At 34.3% G+C, this 19,816-nt stretch overlaps 1 protein-coding gene across 1 annotated transcript; it reads right to left on the bottom strand.

Moving 5' to 3' along the window:
• Nucleotides 1-1,256: 1,256 nt before the first annotated feature.
• LOC111503872 (digestive cysteine proteinase 1) lies at nt 1,257-17,590 on the bottom strand. Its single transcript, XM_074186195.1, has 11 exons — nt 17,359-17,590; nt 17,197-17,299; nt 16,271-16,491; nt 16,049-16,190; nt 14,828-14,943; nt 12,081-12,308; nt 8,424-8,606; nt 8,242-8,368; nt 8,074-8,182; nt 4,289-4,476; nt 1,257-1,541 (listed from the first exon to the last, which is right to left on the bottom strand). The coding sequence occupies exons 1-11, from the start codon at nt 17,414-17,416 to the stop codon at nt 1,355-1,357; spliced, it is 1,662 nt and encodes a 553-aa protein (XP_074042296.1). The 5' UTR covers nt 17,417-17,590; the 3' UTR covers nt 1,257-1,354.
• Nucleotides 17,591-19,816: the final 2,226 nt, after the last annotated feature.

The raw sequence follows: 19,816 nt of genomic DNA, 5'->3' as shown, positions 1-19,816 counted from the left end.
AACTTTCATACAAGTGTTATTAGGTAACAACTCAAATAAGTAATTTTATGTTTAATATTTTTGAAAACCCACAAATAATATTCAAAAGAAGGATCTACACCTACTCAAATCAACACCTCACCTATTTTAAGTATTTTTAAGGTGACATTAATATTTTTTGTTAAATAAGGGTTTTTTATGTTGATTATCAATAAGTAAAAATGTCGAAGACTGCATAAGGTTGTGATTAAAAGATAAAAAAATAAAGACTAACTGAATAAAATAACCTTTTATTTATTTTTTTGAAGACGTACTGAAAAGTGAGTAATGGAGGTTGGAGATTTGTCTCTCTTCTATAGATACTTTCACGGAAAGTGTTAAAGTAACTTGGCACATTTGATTCCACCAAGAGCGGTACATATCAGAAATACGCAACGGACTGTGGCTGCTCATCGTTTTGAGGTTCAACTCAGTACACCTCGAACATCACTGTTTGAGAACTCTTTCATCTGGAGAACTGCGTTTATGTGGAATAAACTTTCTCAGAACGTTTCTCCAAATGGATTTAATCTACAGCGATTCAAATCCAATGTGAATTGCTACTTTTGCACAGTCACCACTCTGAGAGCTCTGTAGTGCTTGTGTTTTGTCCTTAAAAAAACTTACTCATTACAACAATGTGTATACTGTAGAAGGCGAACCATTAGAATTGCTTAAACTTTAAACCCATAAGAGCAATGAAAATTTTAGGCTTTGTGAAGTAGAATTACGATAGCCTTCTCTAAGAATGTGGAAAATAATTGATATCTTCTGTGAGAACATCAATATGAAATCACTCTTCAGCAGATCTTATCAGGTATGTGATTTTGGCTGTTATTTGTTAGATGTAAATAAGAGAAAATCTAGTTGAGATAACAAATCTGGGCAGTCAACCAGATCATGAATCAATTTATATATACAGGCATAATATGTTCTTCTGTTTTCTAAGGGTAAGAGGGCAAATCTATTTAGCAACACTCTATTATCAATTCCATGGGGTGGGTAAACTCCATCCAATTTGTAAGCCATGTATTACAAAGCCCATCTTTGAAAGAAAATGTCGAATAAAGCTGTGTTACACCTTTTCAATTCCATATGATGGATTCAACATGACACTAGTAGACTCAAATAGTGGTCTAGTTACTAACTCCACATTTTACAGGCTACGAAAGGTTATCAATAAATAAAGGTAATGCACATTCAAGTTAATAAGATTGAAATAACACACTCAATTTTTTTTTTAATTAATTTATTCCTTATGTGAGAATAAACACTTATATTTTTCAATATTACTATATCTATTGCCAACAAATTAAAATTGAAAAAATATCACTGATTACATGGTAACATAAGTAGGAGTGGTCATAACTCCACAATTGTTATCCTTGGCTGCCATAAGGACGTATCCGTCGTTTCCCCAATAATTCGACCAACTATTTTTTATTAGCCAATAGTCTTTTCCGTTTATCGTTCCATAACCAACAGCCAGAACTGCATGATCCAAGTTTTCCTCTTTATTTCCACTAAAAATTCAACTAATTAGAGAGGGTTCATAAATCCTCGACTTTTCAGAAAGATGGAGATTCAAAATTTATAGTTCCTCCACATAAACCAAAATATACCAACGGATTAGTCCCACTTTTTGAAAGATTGAACATGAAAGAAGCTTTCAACAAGTGTGGAGCAACCTAAAAAACAAGACGATGGAACAGAAAAAGACTGGCATTTACAAAAGAAGCCGTGAGGATTGCGATAAAAAGAATGTTGGTGAACCGAAGCGGGTTATATAAAGTAACCACAAGGAACGTGTTTCACATATTCGGATTCATAGACCAGAAAATTCTAGTGTCGCTCAACATGCTTCAGACAACGGCCACAAAATAAGTAAGGAATGCTTGAAATTGAGACTGGTACATGACAACAGGTTTTTAAATACCTTCGAAAGAAGATTGATTAAAGTGTTATCAGATGTATTCCAAGCAGCGCATTGTTTACTTTTTTACGTAATAATTACAAGAAGAAATCCAGGTAAATGTTAGATTTCATAACTGATAGTCATTGACATACAAATGGGAAGTAAAATACAAACAATAACACAATAATAATAACAATCATTTATTATTGGCGCTCATCTGATTACCTTCATTTGATTGGCCCTCTTTATAGAAGGTGCTGGTTCACCCAGATTTATATAAAGGTTTAGTTTCATTCATCTCCTGATGATGCTAACTTGGTTAGCGAAACGCTGTCAAAAGGCATTATTTTTGTTCTGGTGTTTTTCACTAGATTCAATTAATGAATAGACAGTAAGAACATTGTTGTGATATGAAATATTTCATGAAATTCGAGGAAAATCGAATATTCAACTATTATGAAAATGAAGGTGTTATGAACCAGATAATCTTTTACAATTGGTATCAGCAGCACATCTTTGATTTTGATTGATGATTTGACTAAACAAGGTATGTCTTGTATGTGGTTAATCATATGTTGATACCTTTCTTGAACTCTCGTACTCATACTCAACTGCACCCCACCCACTGATCTCAGAATCCCTTTTGATTTCTGACTGTTCCTGGCCACCACAAGGAGGTTAATAAAAAGCTGAGTATGCTAGCAGGGAAAATGAAACGATAGACCGGGCGGAACATTGGACTAAGGAGAGAATGTTTCAGAGTGATATACGAAAGGGTAGCCAAGTCTGCAGTCATGTATGGAGTGCAAGTGTGGGGAGCAGAGCGCATGACAGCAGAGTCAGGGGATAGCTCAGCGCGGCCCAGAGGCCTTTTCTGATCACCTCATGTGGGGGCATAAAGGACGGCACCGTCAGCTGCGCTTAGCGTGGTATCGCTTTAGAGCCAGATACCATGAACGGAGAGCAAATGGGGAAAGAAAGGTTGAGGACAGGGTGAAAGGAATTGATAAGGTACTCCCCTGGATGCAAGGGATGCTGCTGGAGGAAGTGGAGGACGAGGGTATGTCCGAGGTGTACGTGGATGCCGGAGCGAACATGGAAAACGGAAGAATGGGCAGGCATAAGTTGGGTACGAGGAATTGAACGAATCACCGGACAGGGCAGCGTGAACGAGGCAGAACTGATTGTGATAGAAAAAGTGATAGGTATATGGAATATATGGATAAGAGTAGAACATAAAAGGGTAGCTATGATTCAGAGAATTATGAAGCAAGGGGGGCACGGTCCCAAATTATATGGCGTAGGGAACATCAGAGCGGCAACCTTGGCAATAAGGCCCATGAAGAAGCAACTCGAAGCCTCCACCTCGAAGGTGTTACTTGGAATGTGAGGAGAATGGACAATAAGAATGAGGAGAGAAAAAGGATAAAAGGCTGCATCACTGAATAATGACAGAGGGAATAGGAAGACAGAATAACTGGGCGGCTGTTTACATATATTATAAAACAGTCGGGTTTGAATCTCTTAATCTGACAAGGAAGGCTGTCCAACTGTTCACGGGGCATGGAAACTTCCCGGGTTACCAAGCCAGGTTTAACCTGGGACTGGAGGTTCAGTGCCCTTGTGGCTGGGGGAGCCTGAAACGTCAGAGCATGTGCTTGAGAGATGCTTGGACGAAGATAAAGTTGGGTGGCGAGACTAGAAAGAGCAACTCGAACAAGAAAACGGAGGAATGCACCTTGGGGTTGGGAATGGAAAGAAAAAAGGAATGGATTCACGTCGCGAATGAATGGGCAGAGAGTGTTGTGAGGGATGAAAGGGAACAATGAGTCGCAAGCGGTCAAAAGGAACCGTGCAAGGAAAGATGGTGAATGGTTCACGTCCTAGTCCTGGCGTACTACTAAAACTTGGATTTAGTGTGTACACCTGACTAGTGTATTTTAGGGAAATATAGTTAGTTGATTTCATGTTGAAGAATGAATTGTAATTTTTTTCGTTGGAAAATAAAGGAAAATGGGTCTTCACCCCGCTGGTTTCGACCCTTCATGTGGCCGGCGTTACGAGCCGGCTGCAGGAAAGGGGGGGGGGAGGGAAGATGCCTAGTTGTAAGGCTTTTGAGTCAGGTCAGCGGAAAGCGATGGCATTATTCATATTCCTGAAGCCCAATTTTCACTCAAAAAATTCAATTCAAAACCACTCTTTTGTATCAATCTCAAACCTCATATTTTAAATAGTTCCCAACTGTGAATAAATAAATGAACATAGAAGTCTAGAGACTATGAACCACTAATAATTTCAAGTGAAATATAAATGTTAATTCCAATCAACTTTATCGAAGACAACCAAACAACTCACCATTCCTTATCATAGTACACTCCATTGGAGTAAAAACTGAAGGTTCTATGACTAGCATCTATGGCAACACTTATCGGGCCGTGATTAACTAGGGCCAGTCTCAAGGCATTTTCGTTATTAGTCGTTACATTCACCCAACCGGTGATTTTGGCTACTTTAGAAACCTTATCGGCATGGCAGTATCCATCCTGAAATATAATATATTTTTTTGCATTATCAAGAAATGAAACAGTCCAGTTTGTCAAAGTTGTTTTCCAGTATTGGTTTAGATTTTTGAAAATATCTACTCTTACTGACTTATTTTGCAGGAATTATTTGTTCAAAATTAAAAATAAAGAATTACAGTACAGTATGAAACACATCAGATTAGTTAGTTACATACAATATCAATGGTTTTTGTTTTTCTCTGACTTTTTTTTCGAAGGAATCAAAAATAAATTTCACTTCCACATTACCACTTTTTCCCTGCTATATATTGGTGTTTTCAGATTTGCTATCCGACGTTTCGTCTTCCAGCCACCACCATCCACTTTATTTTTTCTTATGGGCGCTACATTGGATTCTTTCTGTTTTGAATAGAACCAGATTTTAAATTTTCAATGATGTGTCATTTTTATCATTTTTTTCAAATAATTGGAGATATTGAAAAACATTATTTCTTCTCATAATAGGCTTTAACTTTGATGTTTCTAAATTTGACTTACAATTTGTTACACTCATTTTGTTACATTTTGTTATTGTTAAATTTTTGGCAAAAAATGGCTTTTATGAATGAAGAAAAAAGAGATACGATACAAATTTATTACAAATATGATAGAAACAGTGTTAGGACATCGGAAATGTATTTGAACTTGTATCCTGAAAGACGACAACCACATCGAACTATGTTCAAGTTATTTAATCAAAATCTCATCGAGTTTGGTTCATTTGGAAAGCCGAGGAAAAAATACCGAGATAAAATGGACCAGGAAACTAAATAAAATTTGATAAATGAGGTATGTGAGATGAAGATGAACCCGGGTAAATCTACACGTCAAATTTTCTTAGAAATGACTATTTGTCATACAAGAGCTTGGAGACATCTCAAAAAAAGCGATTTAAAATGTTACAAAATACACATATCTCAAAAATTGCACCAGGTGATCCCGAAAGGCAATTAGAATTTTATAATTGGCTAATAAAAAGACCTGATTTTCCTGTTTTCCTGGAAAATGGAATTTGGACAGATGAAAGCAACCAGATTTTCCTGTTTTCCTGGAAAATATAATTTGGACAGATAAAAGCACTTTTACTAATTGTGGGATATTTAACCGAAATAATGAACACACTTGAAGCATAAACAACCCCAGGCAGTTCCGAGAAATTCGATCTCAAGTGAGATTTTGTAATTAATGTGTGGGCAGGAATTTACAAAGATAGAATTTTGGTTCCTCATTTATTTGACGAAATTCTGAATGGAAAAACCTATCACAAGTTTTCAATGTCGATTTTCGAAGACTATTTGGATGATCTACCTTTGGCTAACTATAACAAAATCTGGTTTCAACATGATGGTGCCCTACCGCACACTACCAGACGAGTATCTAATTACCTGACTGAAAGGTTTGGTGATAAATGAATAGGGAATAATGAGCCGGTCTTCAAGGTCTCCAGATTCAAGTGTTATGGAAACATTCTTATGGGGTACACTGAAAAATAGAGTTTATGGTCAGAGAGAATATCAAAATATTGAGAACCTTCAACACAGCATTGTTAGAGAGTTTGGAAGATTGCGGGGGAGTGAAATTAATCGTGTAGGGAATAATTTTCGAAGAAGGGCACAGTTTTCTTTACATTTCAGTTAATTATTGTTATTTGTTCAAACTTCTATTTTCATTGAAAAGGACACAACGTCTAATTTACCTCATACACACCTCATTTATTAAATTCGATTGTTGATTCTGTCTCCGTATTTTTTTACTGGCTTTTCAAACGAATCAAACTCGTTGAGATTTTGACCCAATAACTTGAACATAGTTCGATTTGGTTGTCGTCTTTTGGGATACAAGTTTAAATACATTTCCGATGTCCTAACACTGTTTCTATCATATTTGTAATACATTATCATATCTTTTTTTTCATTCGTGAAAGCCATTCACCAAAAATTCAATGACTTGTACAATAACAAAATGTCATTGAGTGTAACAAATTGAAAGTCAAATTTAGAAACATAAAAGTTAAAACCTATTATGATGAGATTTTTTTTTCAATATCTCTCAGTTTTTCGAAAAAGAATGATAACTTATGATACATCTTTGAAAAAGTAAAATCTGGTTCTATTAAAACAAAAAGAATCCAATGTAGCGCTCATAAGAAAAAATAAAGTTGATGATGGTGGCCGGGAGATAAAACGTCGGATAGCAAATCTGAAAATATCATTATGTAGCAGGGAAAGAGTGGCAATTTGGAAGTGCAATTTATTATCGAATCCTTCGAAAAATAAAGCTAGAAAAAAATAAAAACCATTTTCCGAAATTTCTGTTTTTCCTGGATATCTCCGGGTATACTCGGAATTTCAGAACTTTCTCAACGGCATATTGTTAGTCAGGTGAATGCGCAACTTTGCCCCAATTTAACCATCTTCGTATCTCTCATAGTTTCCGAGATCCCAATGGTGAGGATCGAATTTGAAACACCCTGTATAACATAAACAAACATACACAACATTTATTGATTACTAATACAGAATTATAATATCAATAAAATCTTGTTGAGAAATGTAGATAAATAAGATGAATGGATAATAAATTCACATGTCAGAGTTAGTAGTACGGAAATTTAAAAACTCACACAATAAAATGCATGAATGATCAAAAAGTCATAGAATGTTGTGTGCTAATGAATTTTAACACCTCTCGACTGCAGTTCCAAAACGAAATATATCCTTAATGTACATCCACTGTTGTGGAAACTTATAATACTTATTTAGACACTAAAATATATAAAATGCTGGGTAATGTAAACGACTCAGGTATATGTAAAATATAATGATATAGGCTGACCCAAAACCTATATTTAGAAAAAGAAATGTGGAGTTAGTACTGACGCTGGGCAGACAGACATATGCAAAGACATGGGAGGTTGAAACCAGACATGATGTATAAGCTCTACATCACAGATATTAAACCAATGATAACATATGCATCCGCGGTCTGGTTGCTGAAAATGAAACAAATGGATGGTTCTAATAGACTAAGCAGGATGCAAAGACTAGTTTGTTTGGGACAAACAGGACTACTTACTCCTTTACTTGTTGTAATGATGGGAGAAGCAAGAGTGAACCAAAATGGTTTCAGATGAAATAATCGGAAATCATAGGTAGACTTATCAGAAGTGCGGATTAGAAGATGTTTTGATTTTTATTCAAGAAAGGTAAGAATAATCATAATGAGCAAGAAAATTGATAGAACAAATGACTGCCACTGCATCATCTACAACTTCATCAATAGCCAAATTAGAAATATTTCCACAATTATGTTTGGTTTTATCTTATCTGCAGGTAATTTTCTATAGACTTCGATCTAGATTCAGTAGAAAAAACTCGCAGGATACGCAAATCAGTGTATTATGAATATTTTCCTTTCTGGCACAGGATGTGTATACAAAGTAGGTCACAGAGATCTAATCAGTGAATTGAAAGTTTTCATTTGAAAAATATTCACGAACTTGTGCAATTGCACTCAGAAAATTTCTTTCGTCAGGATTTCTAGCTGTGAAAGTCCATGATGTTTCAGACAAAAACATACCTGCCCCAAGTATGGTCCATAGTCTTCTTCAGTTGGAATTCCTCCATGTTTCAGCATCCATTTGTAAGCCCTGAAATCTTCACCACCATCGCATCCATTATTTCCAAAACTAAAACGTAAATTAAATATGTCATTATTTATTCTATTTATAAAAATGTTTTCTCTTACCCCCATGAACAATCAATCAATGCTTGTTGTGACAAACGCACTAGATTACCCCCATTCTTCAGGAAATAAGCTCCCTCTATCGCTCCGACGGTACCGAAAGACCAGCAGGAACCACAAACTGATTGATCTGAAATATAACATAGATTAAAACAAACGAAAATGCCAGAAGGGTTATTTCTCACCTTTGACTGGAGTAACAGCTCCAAATATTCTCCAGTCGAATTGGCTTGGGAGGGATTTTGTATTTATCGTCTTATAGGGAAAAGGTTTTCCGCCATTGTATTCCCCACTATATTTTTTTCCCCGAAGAGACTTGAGTTCAGTTTCAGTCTTGTCAGCAAGATGGTTGACAGTTAAACTGTATCCTTTGCCAAAGACAAAATTATTGAGCAAACAAGCATTGTAATAATGGAATTGTTTCATGATTTTTGCTTTACAGTTCATTTGGTAGTAATTTCAAATTGAAAAATAGTGTACTTTGTTTCAGATCCTAAATAGCGTTGTTTTCCCATAATTAATTATTAAAAAGCGGATTTTCTAGGCCCGTGACGTCACGGGCCTAGTCCCGCTTCTTGTTGGATTGACCAATAGGAACAATACAAATAATGAACATTCCCAAATTGTAAAATTCACGGAGCGTATAAACAATTTCTGATTCATTCGTGATTCAAAGTAAAATCACACTCACTTTCGACAACTAAATCTAAGAAGAAAGTGTAAGAAATGCACTGGAAAGGAGAATTAATTATACATGGGATTGAAATATATCCGGCAGTAGACATTTTTCTGTTGATATCACAGAAATTTTAATAATGGAAGTGTATATGAACCCGTTAACGCTTGAATTCATGAAAAAATTCTCCATATGAAATAAAATGTACTCGAAAACCATGGTTCTAAATAGAATTTAACGAGTTATATTTTTAAATGGTTCTCGAAGGCTCATGAACCCTAATATAATAAATTAATTATACATTCATGCCACCCACCAAAAATAAGAAATCAACGTTATATATTAGCCATATTGCCACCCAGTCAGCTATCTCTCTTGAATGTATGAGGCAACGTACTCTTTCTAATGTTTCGTAAAGGCTAGTTCATGTTGGAACGAACATCGCATAAAAAGTGCGATTTAAAATGGCGTCGTGTTTATCGTAAAAAAGTTGAAAAAATTGAACTTTTTTGCGATTTCCACAAAATGTTATACGTCAACATACAAAGTAGTTATATTGCTTTAATTCTCGTTTTTCAGGCCCATACATCGAAATTGAATCCGAAATGGACGAATGTGTCAGGTTGTTCAAATTATATCAACTTTACCGTAAAAAAATTCATTGAGAAACCCCCGTCTTTATAGTGGGAAATTTTTTCAAAAATAGAAGAAAATATGGAGAATATCACAATCTTGTGGCTGAAATAAATGAGAATTAGTGATCCAGAGAAATATTTCAACTATTTCAGGCTCACTCTCTCATTATTCAATAAATTATTGAATTTGGTTGGCCCCTCATTAAAGAAAACTCATTTTGCAAAAGAACTCCTCGCCCCTGCAGGCAGTAACGTTAAGATAAGTGGTTTGAGGACACGCTCCTATTAAACAAAACTTGAGAAAATTGTTAGTCCTATATTCTGGGTCTGGTCTTAAAAGTCGTAATTCGTATGAGTCGTATGTCATCATTCAGGTTCATGTATTAAAATTTAAAATTCAATAATGAAATCCCTAGATATTGCCCGCTTCAACATGAACAGGGTATTTTGACAATTGAGGCAAATTTGCGGAACCGCAAAAATATTATCGCAATCGTTCTAATATGAACTCGCCTTAACTTCGTATTTTTGTTAAAATAATTGACACTTGGCAACACCGCTGTAGACATGATCAATTTTATTAGTCAACAGACACGCGGCCAATTTAAACTCTTGCCTCTCGTTTTTTTTTATGCAAATATAAAGAGGTATTGGGACCGATTAGGCTCGATCCGTTTATAAGCAAACCAGTATCATTTTCAAAAGCATGAAACAAGCCTAATAATGATGGAGAAGTAACCACAGTATCTAGATTAAATAAATATTACAAAAACGTGCGGTACGATATCTCTGTGAAGCAAAGTGGAATGATCCTTGTAAGCCACTGTTTTTAATGCATGGAATTTTAACTGTGACTTCATTGTTTATTCTTGAATGCCTTGTACACAAGAACGAAGGTACCTTTACTCATGCGCCTCACCACAATACTAGACCAGCTTGCCAATTAAAAGTTCCTATCCCAACAAGTAGTCAAATCAAGAACTTAGTTATATATAATGGAGTGAAAATGTACAAGTTACCTAAAAATTCAACAAAATGTGTCATGCTACTATCTTTTAGGAGAAACTTGAAAGAAATTCTGGTCAAAAAGGCTTACTATACATTAAATGAATTTTTTGAGGATAACCTCGATATATAATAATATGTAATGTTTTTTATTTATTCATTTATACAAAAAAAGTAATCATAGTTCTACCCATTTACAAGATTACACTTTAACAAACATACTGTTTATGTATGTGCTCATTTGTGTATATTAGTACATGTATATATTTACTCAACAATTTATTAATATTTATAGTTATTTTTTTTAGCAGACTAATGTGTGTTGACAAGATGTATTTCTTATGACATTGAACGTATAACGTATAAAATATAACCCTTTCAAACGAACCATTTCGTTTTTGATCAAGTATAATTTACTTGACTCCAGCCAATTTGGATTTCAAGAAGCTAAAATCACGATTTCACAGTATACTAAATTGTAAATTCTTGGCTTTAGAGATGTATCATTGAGATGGCTACATTTTCATTTATCAGAGCGTACCCAACGAGTTTCACTACAGGGTGAGATGTCTAAGTATCGAGTCATGTCATGTGGAGTACCCCAAGGTTCGGTGCTGGGACCACTTTTATTTCTCTTGTATATCAATGACTTCGTCTCAATTGAAATCAAAGGAAAATTTACTCTATTTGCTGATGACACTACAATAGTAAGGCCTAGCAAAGACATTACTGAACTGAATGTCTTCGTTACAGCTGATTTGGAAGAAATTAGGAAATGGTATAATGTGAATCAATTATCTCTGAATTTCTCCAACACATACATCTCAAACTTCGAATGCAGGCTTAGTGAAGTTTTTGTAGGCACTTCACCAATTGCAATGGAACCAGTAACCAAGTTTCTTGGACTACATGTGGTTAAGGACCTTTCATTCACTGCTTATATTTCATCCTTATGCAAGAAATTAGCGTCTGGTTGCTTTGCAACTAGGGTTATAGCAAGAGAACTCAATTTCTCAGCAGCAAAAGCTGCATATTTTGCTCTAATTGACTCCCATTTGAGATATGGAATTTATTTTTGAATTGTGAGAAAGATGCACAACTCTGAGAGTCACGTATAATTCAAGAACAATGACTCCTAGATGTTGATTTCATGGCTGTCTGTCTCATCGCATTTTATCAGTTTGAAGGAAATAATCCCTATAAAAAGTATCTATATAAGTTACATATGATATACACATCTTTGTGAAAAATTTATTTTGAAAATAATTGCTCTATTCCTTCCTTTGGAAGATTCCCACATTTTTTTACATGAAGATGAAGAAGTAGAAAGCCAAAACTGTTCTTTCCCAAAAACTGATCTCTACTAAAAATATATCCTTTTCAATTTACACATCTCATATACATTGTTCTTCTTGAATACATGTTTTTTGGAGTGGAATGAATGCAAAAAAGATTTAAAAATGTAATAACTAATTAATGGTGTCTTAAAAATAAAGTAATTTATGGAAAAAATTATAAATTCTTACCTCTATTCTGTCTATTAACTGAATGAATGAATCTAATATTTTGCCTGAAAATTTCTTTCCTCAGTGTATGCTCTTTTTCATTGATATATTGTTTCCTGTGTTTCCTCGTGAATTTGTCAAACTCAAAGTCCAAATGACCCGTTTTTTCTGGTCTTATAAACTCTGCCATTGGGTTGAAGGTGTATATATGTTTATCACCTGGTCCCGGGAATGAACTGCATGTAAAATCTAAAAAATAGATTTTATGGTATTTAAAAAACATTGAAAAATGTTTACCAAAGAGCTCAGAACGTATAGAAATGATGTATGTAAGGAAGATCTCTAGATAATAGAATAGGGATTAACTAAATTAACTGAAGATACAAATTTAACAAAATAATGAAACACAAAACAAGAAAGCATAAGTTATCAATATGAGCAGTGAACATTAAGTTAATGAATAGGCAATACAAAGTAAACTAAAAATTAAAAAATGATTATAATAATTGGTTAAGAAAACACAATTAAAATAATTAATATGAGTAAACAGTTAAAAGTGAAATCATCTAGATTCAATATAAAATTATATAATCCTCTATTTTTAATTTATTTCATTAAATAATTTTTCCATTGATTATTTAATTTGAGAGAAGTTTTAGATTTCTATTTCTTTAGGAATTGTATTATACACACATCGGAAAAGTCTAGGGATATTTTTATAACATACTAAATATCATAAAAATAAATGCATGACGTCGTTTAATTTCGATTAAATTGGTACACTCGACCACCCTGTAGATTTCTATGGGTTGAACAAAGCCTGCAAAAAGGGTAACTAATCTTTTATCAAGTTTTTTACAAACTGTAGGTTTTCGGCTAAAATGAATAATCTGAAAGTGTCGAGTTTGTACATCCTATGCAGTTCTTGCTCAGCAATTAAACTGGAAATATTGTGCTTTAACATGGAACGCCATCACTTACTATTGGCTGAGATGAATAGAGCTGTAGGGCTTCTTCAAGGTGGCATGCGACAAAATGATGTAGCTCTTCGTTTGGGGGTCTCCCAAAGTGTTATCAGTCGATTGTGGCGGCGTTTCCGTGAAACTGGCAGTCCAGCCGAACAACATCCAGGGCGAGGACGCGCTACAACTGCAGTTCAAGACCGATTTTTGGTCTTAACCGCAAGAAGACAACCGACAATCACAGCACCTGAGTTGGTTAACGTGTTGCAGCAGACGCACCAGGTAACCATTGGTCGTGATACTGTCAGAAATCGACTGCATGAAGCAGATCTCCACAACAGAAGGCCACTTAGATGTCCACCTTTGTCGAGAGGCAATCGCGGTAGAAGATTAGAGCGGTGTCAAGAACATCAAAACTGGGATGCAAATGATTGGGCCACAGTTTTGTTTACAGACGAATCCAAATTTGGATTTCATCCAGATTGTCGTCGAGTAAGACTGTGAAGACGACCTGGAAATAATGAACGTTTGAGACACGTCCAGGAAGTCCACACATACAGAGGTGGTACAGTAATGCTATGGGGCGGAATCATGATCGGCGGCAGAACCGATCTCGTTTTTCCAAATCGCTCCATCACAGCTCGACAGTACCTCGACACCATTCTTCTACCTATCGTCCGTCAGTTTGCTGGTGCTGTTGGTGAAAACTTCCACCTAATGCACGATAATGCTCGTCCACATGTCGCACGTCTAGTGACTGACTGGCTCACCAACGAAGGAGTAGATAGATTGCCATGGCCAGCACAATCACCGGACCTGAATCCCATCGAGCATGTGTGGGACATGCTTCAACGAAGAATTACTCCGCATATGGGGAACATTCACACAACGTTTCAATTGAGAGAGAGATTTTAATCGCTGAATGGGCAAATGTACCTCAACAAGACATTGACAATCTCATTTTGTCGATGCACGATAGATGTAGGGCCGTAATAAACCAGCGTGGAGGCCATACTTTATACTTATTCCAATTTTTTTTGTATTATGATTTTTTTTCGGGGTACCAAAGAAGAGCCATTTTTTTTTTAGTTTTGCTTATATGCGCACTCAGTATTTTTGACCATTTAATAAATTTTGTTGTAAGTTACATTCGTTTAATAATCTCCCGTCAACTTTTTTATTCCTAAAGCGATCTAAAAAAAATTATTGCCATTTTTAAAAATATCCCTAGACTTTGCCGATGTGTGTATATTATAATTCCATCATTATGAATCAATTTCCGTCCAAAATTAGATTTGAAATTACTAACTGATGATAATTCAGTTTTTCTGGTATTATGACTACAAATGTGATTGATTTCTATGAAATTTATATTTCAGATTTTTTATATTGAATGAAACAACAAATTTTTTGTTTGTATAGTGTCAAATCTAATGAATTTTTTGGTTTATACAAATTCACTGTAGGTTCTGAGTGCAATAATTTATAAGTATGTGCATTCAATAGTTTCATTTCCGAAGGATTTGAAAGGTTTTATTGTGGATTTATTGGCTTCTTCCCAAATAGAAATAAGATAATGGGGTTGTGAGTATATAAGACTGAAATAAATATTTTTCAAATTTGAGATCTTTTTCAATAATTTCACAAAAAGAAACATACTATATTTTGTCATTTGAATAATGAACCTATACTTGACCCAGTAGTGAACCGGATAATAATAATAGTAGTAGTTCTCAATTCAATTTTTTTTTCTTGAAAACTGATGATGGAAATACACTTTTTGTGCGTAACAAAAATTTGGCTTACTAGAGTCAATGCGGAATGTTGATGGAGCAATGTCACTGATATCATAGAGATCATATTCCAAATAGTAATGGTCATAATGACTGCCAAGCAAGGAATTGAATCCCCTCATTTCATACCTGAAATCAACCGACAAGATAATTATTTGTATGTCCCAATGATTTAAGAAAGAACATTTGCAGTTACTCTTTGAGAATGATAACAGCTATTTTCATTCCTTTCAAGACCACTGAATGATAAGAGTCAATATGTATTGATCAAAGATAAATCAGTATCAAATGAACAAGAATAAATATTTATCGATAAGGATGTTACTTGTCCAAACTTTCAAGAGAGATATCTCCATAACTGGGTTCACAATCATCTACAATTACATAAGATAATAAATTCGTTCACAAAATAAAAAATGAGTGAAATTTAAATTCACAACATAAAAACAGCCCAAAAAATTAACTAGGCATTTGGCATTGATTGTTACTGTTTGGATTCCTGGACTAGTTTATATAGACGTTGATTTGTATTAGTTGCTAAGATAAAATAATCAAGTTTTGTTTTTGACTTTCTAAAATCTGAATTTAAAAAACTATCAAAAATCGGTCATTCGGCCTGATGTAAAGAAATATTATATATTTTAGGTCCTTCGAGCATGATATAAAGAAATATTATACATTTTAGGTAAGATTAATAATTAACAAATGGTCCTTCGCTGCCAACAGAACTAATCTATTGTTATATGTCCAAAAAACTTTTCTTACGAAGTAGTCAAAGGCTCCGGGAAAAGTCTGAAAATCAGACTAGCTTCTCAAGTCTTGTCTTAGTTTCGACTTCTGAGGGTTGTCGTTCGTTGGGGCGCGACAGCTGGTTAATGGAAAAACATATTTTTTTTAAACATCATTGGAAAATTTATATTGATATCATCAGTCCGACGCCTATTAATACTTTTTTTAAGGCAATATGGTAAACAGAGTCGGCCGCCTCTTTTGAAGTTTTTTGTCGCAAGTCACTGTTTTAATGTCACCTCAGTGGCGTCCTCAAGGGTCATAACGGGTATAAATATCTCAGTGACTTTGTGGATGAATTGCACTGCCACTTGCTTGAGACTACAAGTTGCTTTCTTTGATATACTGGCATATTTGCCTTCTTGAAATTCTTTCACTCTCAGTTAATACCGAATGGAGTAAGGCCAAAAGTAAGGCCAAGTAAACCCTTAGCACTATCACTTACCTTAGTGGAACAGCAATTTTAGAGGTATAATTATCTGGATTAGGTTTATACACAATCCACATTGTGTACTTATTCACTTTTTGTCCTATTGTTTGGGTAAGGGTCCATTTTTCAGTTTCAACTCCATCAATTGTTTCCTCCCCTGTAAATTTATGGTTGACACTCGTTAAATGTAGAAGGAAATATTATCAATCTCATAACCTTTTATTTTTGACAACTCACCTACACACTCAAACCCTTCTAAGGAGGGTAAAATCGACTGGGGTTCAATTTTATTTTCCTCAGTTCCGTTGACCTCCAGACAAGTTCTAACATTTATTTCATTCTCGGTGGTAATGGGTGCTATTTTCAAACTTGTACCATAACCTTCGGATCCCAACTGGTAGGTTTTTACCATATCTCCGTAGTAATCAATTCGGGACTGTTTTGAAGGACCATCATACCTTCAAAAGAAGCATTACTTTTTTTCAATGGTTTATTTATTTGGAAGTAGGCATATCTTCTATTTACTTAATGATCTAGAGTATTTTCCAGTGCCTCCGTTTTGCGTGAAATTACACCAAATGTGTATAATTTAAAGCAATGTGTGCTATTTCCATTTAATGGAAATATTCGTGTAATTTCTTATATTGTAATATGTACTGCAATATTGCAATGAGTATTGCAATATGTCCATTTGTTTAGAATTTCAAAATCTTTGAAGTTTCATCTTGAGTGGCAACACTGTATATTCATGTCTGTTAGGAACAAATCCTAAAGCGAGATATTAAAAACTTTTAAAAATGTAACAATATTTTGACCAATTATTAGATAAGGTCACATTGTCTTTTTGGCGCTGTAATCTCAAGAATTTTCATATAATTGGGTGCAATTTATAGTTCCATTAGTTTAATTTCGGAATCTGCAGCTAGACAAATTTTAATTTTGATTGCAGTATGAAAAATAACCTTATTATGCTGCATGTGCATATGGATAGTATAAAAACTTAAGACGGACCTGGACATACATATTAGGCGAAGCCGGCCTGAGATTTATATAGATACAAGAACTAGGTTTGGGTGGTTCTGAGTTAATTTCTCGATTCATACTAATAATTTCAGTTGAAAATTTGTGCATTTGCAATTACTCCGTTTATCTATAGTACTTACCAACCGTAAAATGGTTCGTCTATTTCAGCATAGGGAATGTGAAGGACCCCTTTCACTGCGTAAGTTTGGCTCCAAATTGGAGGATCTTTTGGAACCTTCGAAGCTAAAATGGTAAATAGTTGCCTAGTAAAAGAATGCAAATTGGAAAATACTTATAATCACCTGAAGCCGCAGCGAAAAAGAGAATAATTGTTATAAATAGTTTAGTGATAGGTCCCATTTTCGTTCCAACACCATTCGAGTCTACTCATCCAATGGAAATAATATTTCAACAAGATATTATGGTTCAGCGATAACACCGTTTAGGTCAGCAAATGTTTATTTATTAATTTATTGTAGATATTTCATTTCTTGGGAATGTAAACAAAGAGGAAGCAAAAGTATTCGAATCCACTGGATGAGACAGATTAGTAAATGACAGATTACGAAGAATGGGGAAAGGTAAACGAATGAGTTTATTGCATGGAAGGGACGCCTGGGATGTCATCTTCCTCTCTGTAAACTCCACATGTGTTGTGGTCGATAGTTCTTACCTAACGTCAGCGACCTAACATAAGCGGCGTTCTTCAGTATTTGAAAAAGGGTGAAATAAGTTATATAATTTATTCGGAATTATTTCAAAGCGTTCAATTCATTGGCAGTAATTTTTTTTGAAGATGGCTTGAGTCGAAAATTGAATTGGAATAGTAGACAAAAAATTTGCAAACATGTTCCAAGTTCCAAGGAGAGAAACAATTGAAAATCTAGGAAAACTCTGATCGATAAATCATAATTTGGGGTCACTAATGAATTTGAGAAAAATGTATAGCGTGCTCAAAAATCAAAAATTTCAACATATTAGTTAAAAATGGTTGGCGTTATTTTTGACGATGCAGAATACACTCATTTTATTCTCGTCTGTTACATCCGTGCACAATTTTAAAATAAGAGTCATTTCAATTATTTCGAACAAAAAGATGCAGTAATCATACGGTCCACGCTTGTTTGTTTGTTTTCATCGTTGGGGCGGGGTAATTTCTGGAATTGATTATACTATCTTGATGAAATATTGATACGGAAATAATATGGACCCTCGAGGGATAGAGTGGACGATCGTGATTTTTTCGTACAAACACGAGCTTTAAAATATAATATTCTGCTGCTATATCAATGTCACTAAAATTTTTTATTGATTAAATGATTAGTACAAAATGTCTGAACATCTATAGGTATAGATAGATAGATCTTTATTTAAAATAGGACATCCTAATAATATACAAATCAACTAGAGTGGTAGAAATTAAAAAAAAGGACAAACATAAGTATGACAAACATAAGTTTAATAAAATATTTTTAAAGACATTACTACAAAAACAGCAACATTATACATTCGAAAAATTTCAATGCAACATGTAGAAAGATAAATTACATAATTATTTGAAATATATAACGAATATTAGATGAATGGAATTATACAAATTACAGCTACAGGTAACAAAGACATAATACATATCATATTTGTACATTTAAAACAAATTTCTTCAGTTCATTTTTGAACATGTTCAGAGATGGGCTATTTTTAATTGCATTAGGTAATTTATTGAACCGATCAAAACCCTTGAAAAACAATGAGTTCATAGTATTTTTGTTCTGTTAATATACGAGTTATTATTATTTCGAGTGAAGTGGTGGTGAATATCGTGATGAAAGACAATATACTGATTAAAATAAGATGGTCCTAAATTGTTCAATATTTTGTATACGAAGATCATTGTGAAGTATAGCAGTCTTTGGGAAATGGATTGCCAATTTAAAACATTGAGCATAATAGTGATAGGAGTATTTCTACGGCACTTCAAAATGATTCTCATACCACGATTCTGAAGTTTTTGGAGTTGAGACAATTTATTCTGATTGAATAGATATAGGATAGAGGAACAATAGTCGAAGTGTGGCTGAACAATTGACTTGTAAACTGTGATACTTGACTCTGTTGAAAGATTATTGACAATTCTAGAAAAAAAGAATAATTTCTTTGAATTTTTTTTATGAATATACTCAAAATGTTCATCAAACGATAGAGTGTTATCTATCTGGAATCCTAGATATTTAGTTGAATTCACTATTTCAATTTTGTCTTCATCAATGTTGAGATTAATAGTTTTAGAGTCTATTTGGCTGTATTTAAACTTGGTGGTGATTATCATCGCTTTAGTTTTCATCACATTCAGACTGAGTTTATTAATTTTTAAATACTTGTTGACACTTGCTAGAGTATTATTCATTTTTTGTATAGCCATCGTAAGGTTCATATCGCTACAAGCCAATAGAGTATCATCAGCAAAAAAGTTCATAAATTCACAGTCGACAAACAATGGCATGTCGTTTAAATATAGTATGAATAGAAGGGGTCCCAGAACACTACCCAGGGGAACTCCAACGTAATTGTCAATTTCACAAAAGAACATGTCTTTAACATAGAAAACGGAAAGCAGAAAAAAAAGGAATTTCAAAAAACAAAAAATCTTATGAATATAAATAAATATATCACAAATAAAACAAGACCTGAATATGGCATCTACGTCTGGAATAGAAACGAATGTGTATCAGTAGTGGCCTGTGTCTGGCAAGTTAGATCAAA

Source organism: Leptinotarsa decemlineata, unplaced genomic scaffold (genome assembly GCF_025532065.1).
Source record: "Leptinotarsa decemlineata unplaced genomic scaffold, Ldec_3_MD MMD2_tig00078422_RagTag_RagTag, whole genome shotgun sequence".
NCBI classification, from domain to species: Eukaryota; Metazoa; Arthropoda; class Insecta; order Coleoptera; family Chrysomelidae; genus Leptinotarsa; species Leptinotarsa decemlineata.
The sequence above is the reverse complement of the archived record's forward strand: the minus strand, read 5'-3'. Positions and strand labels throughout refer to the sequence as shown.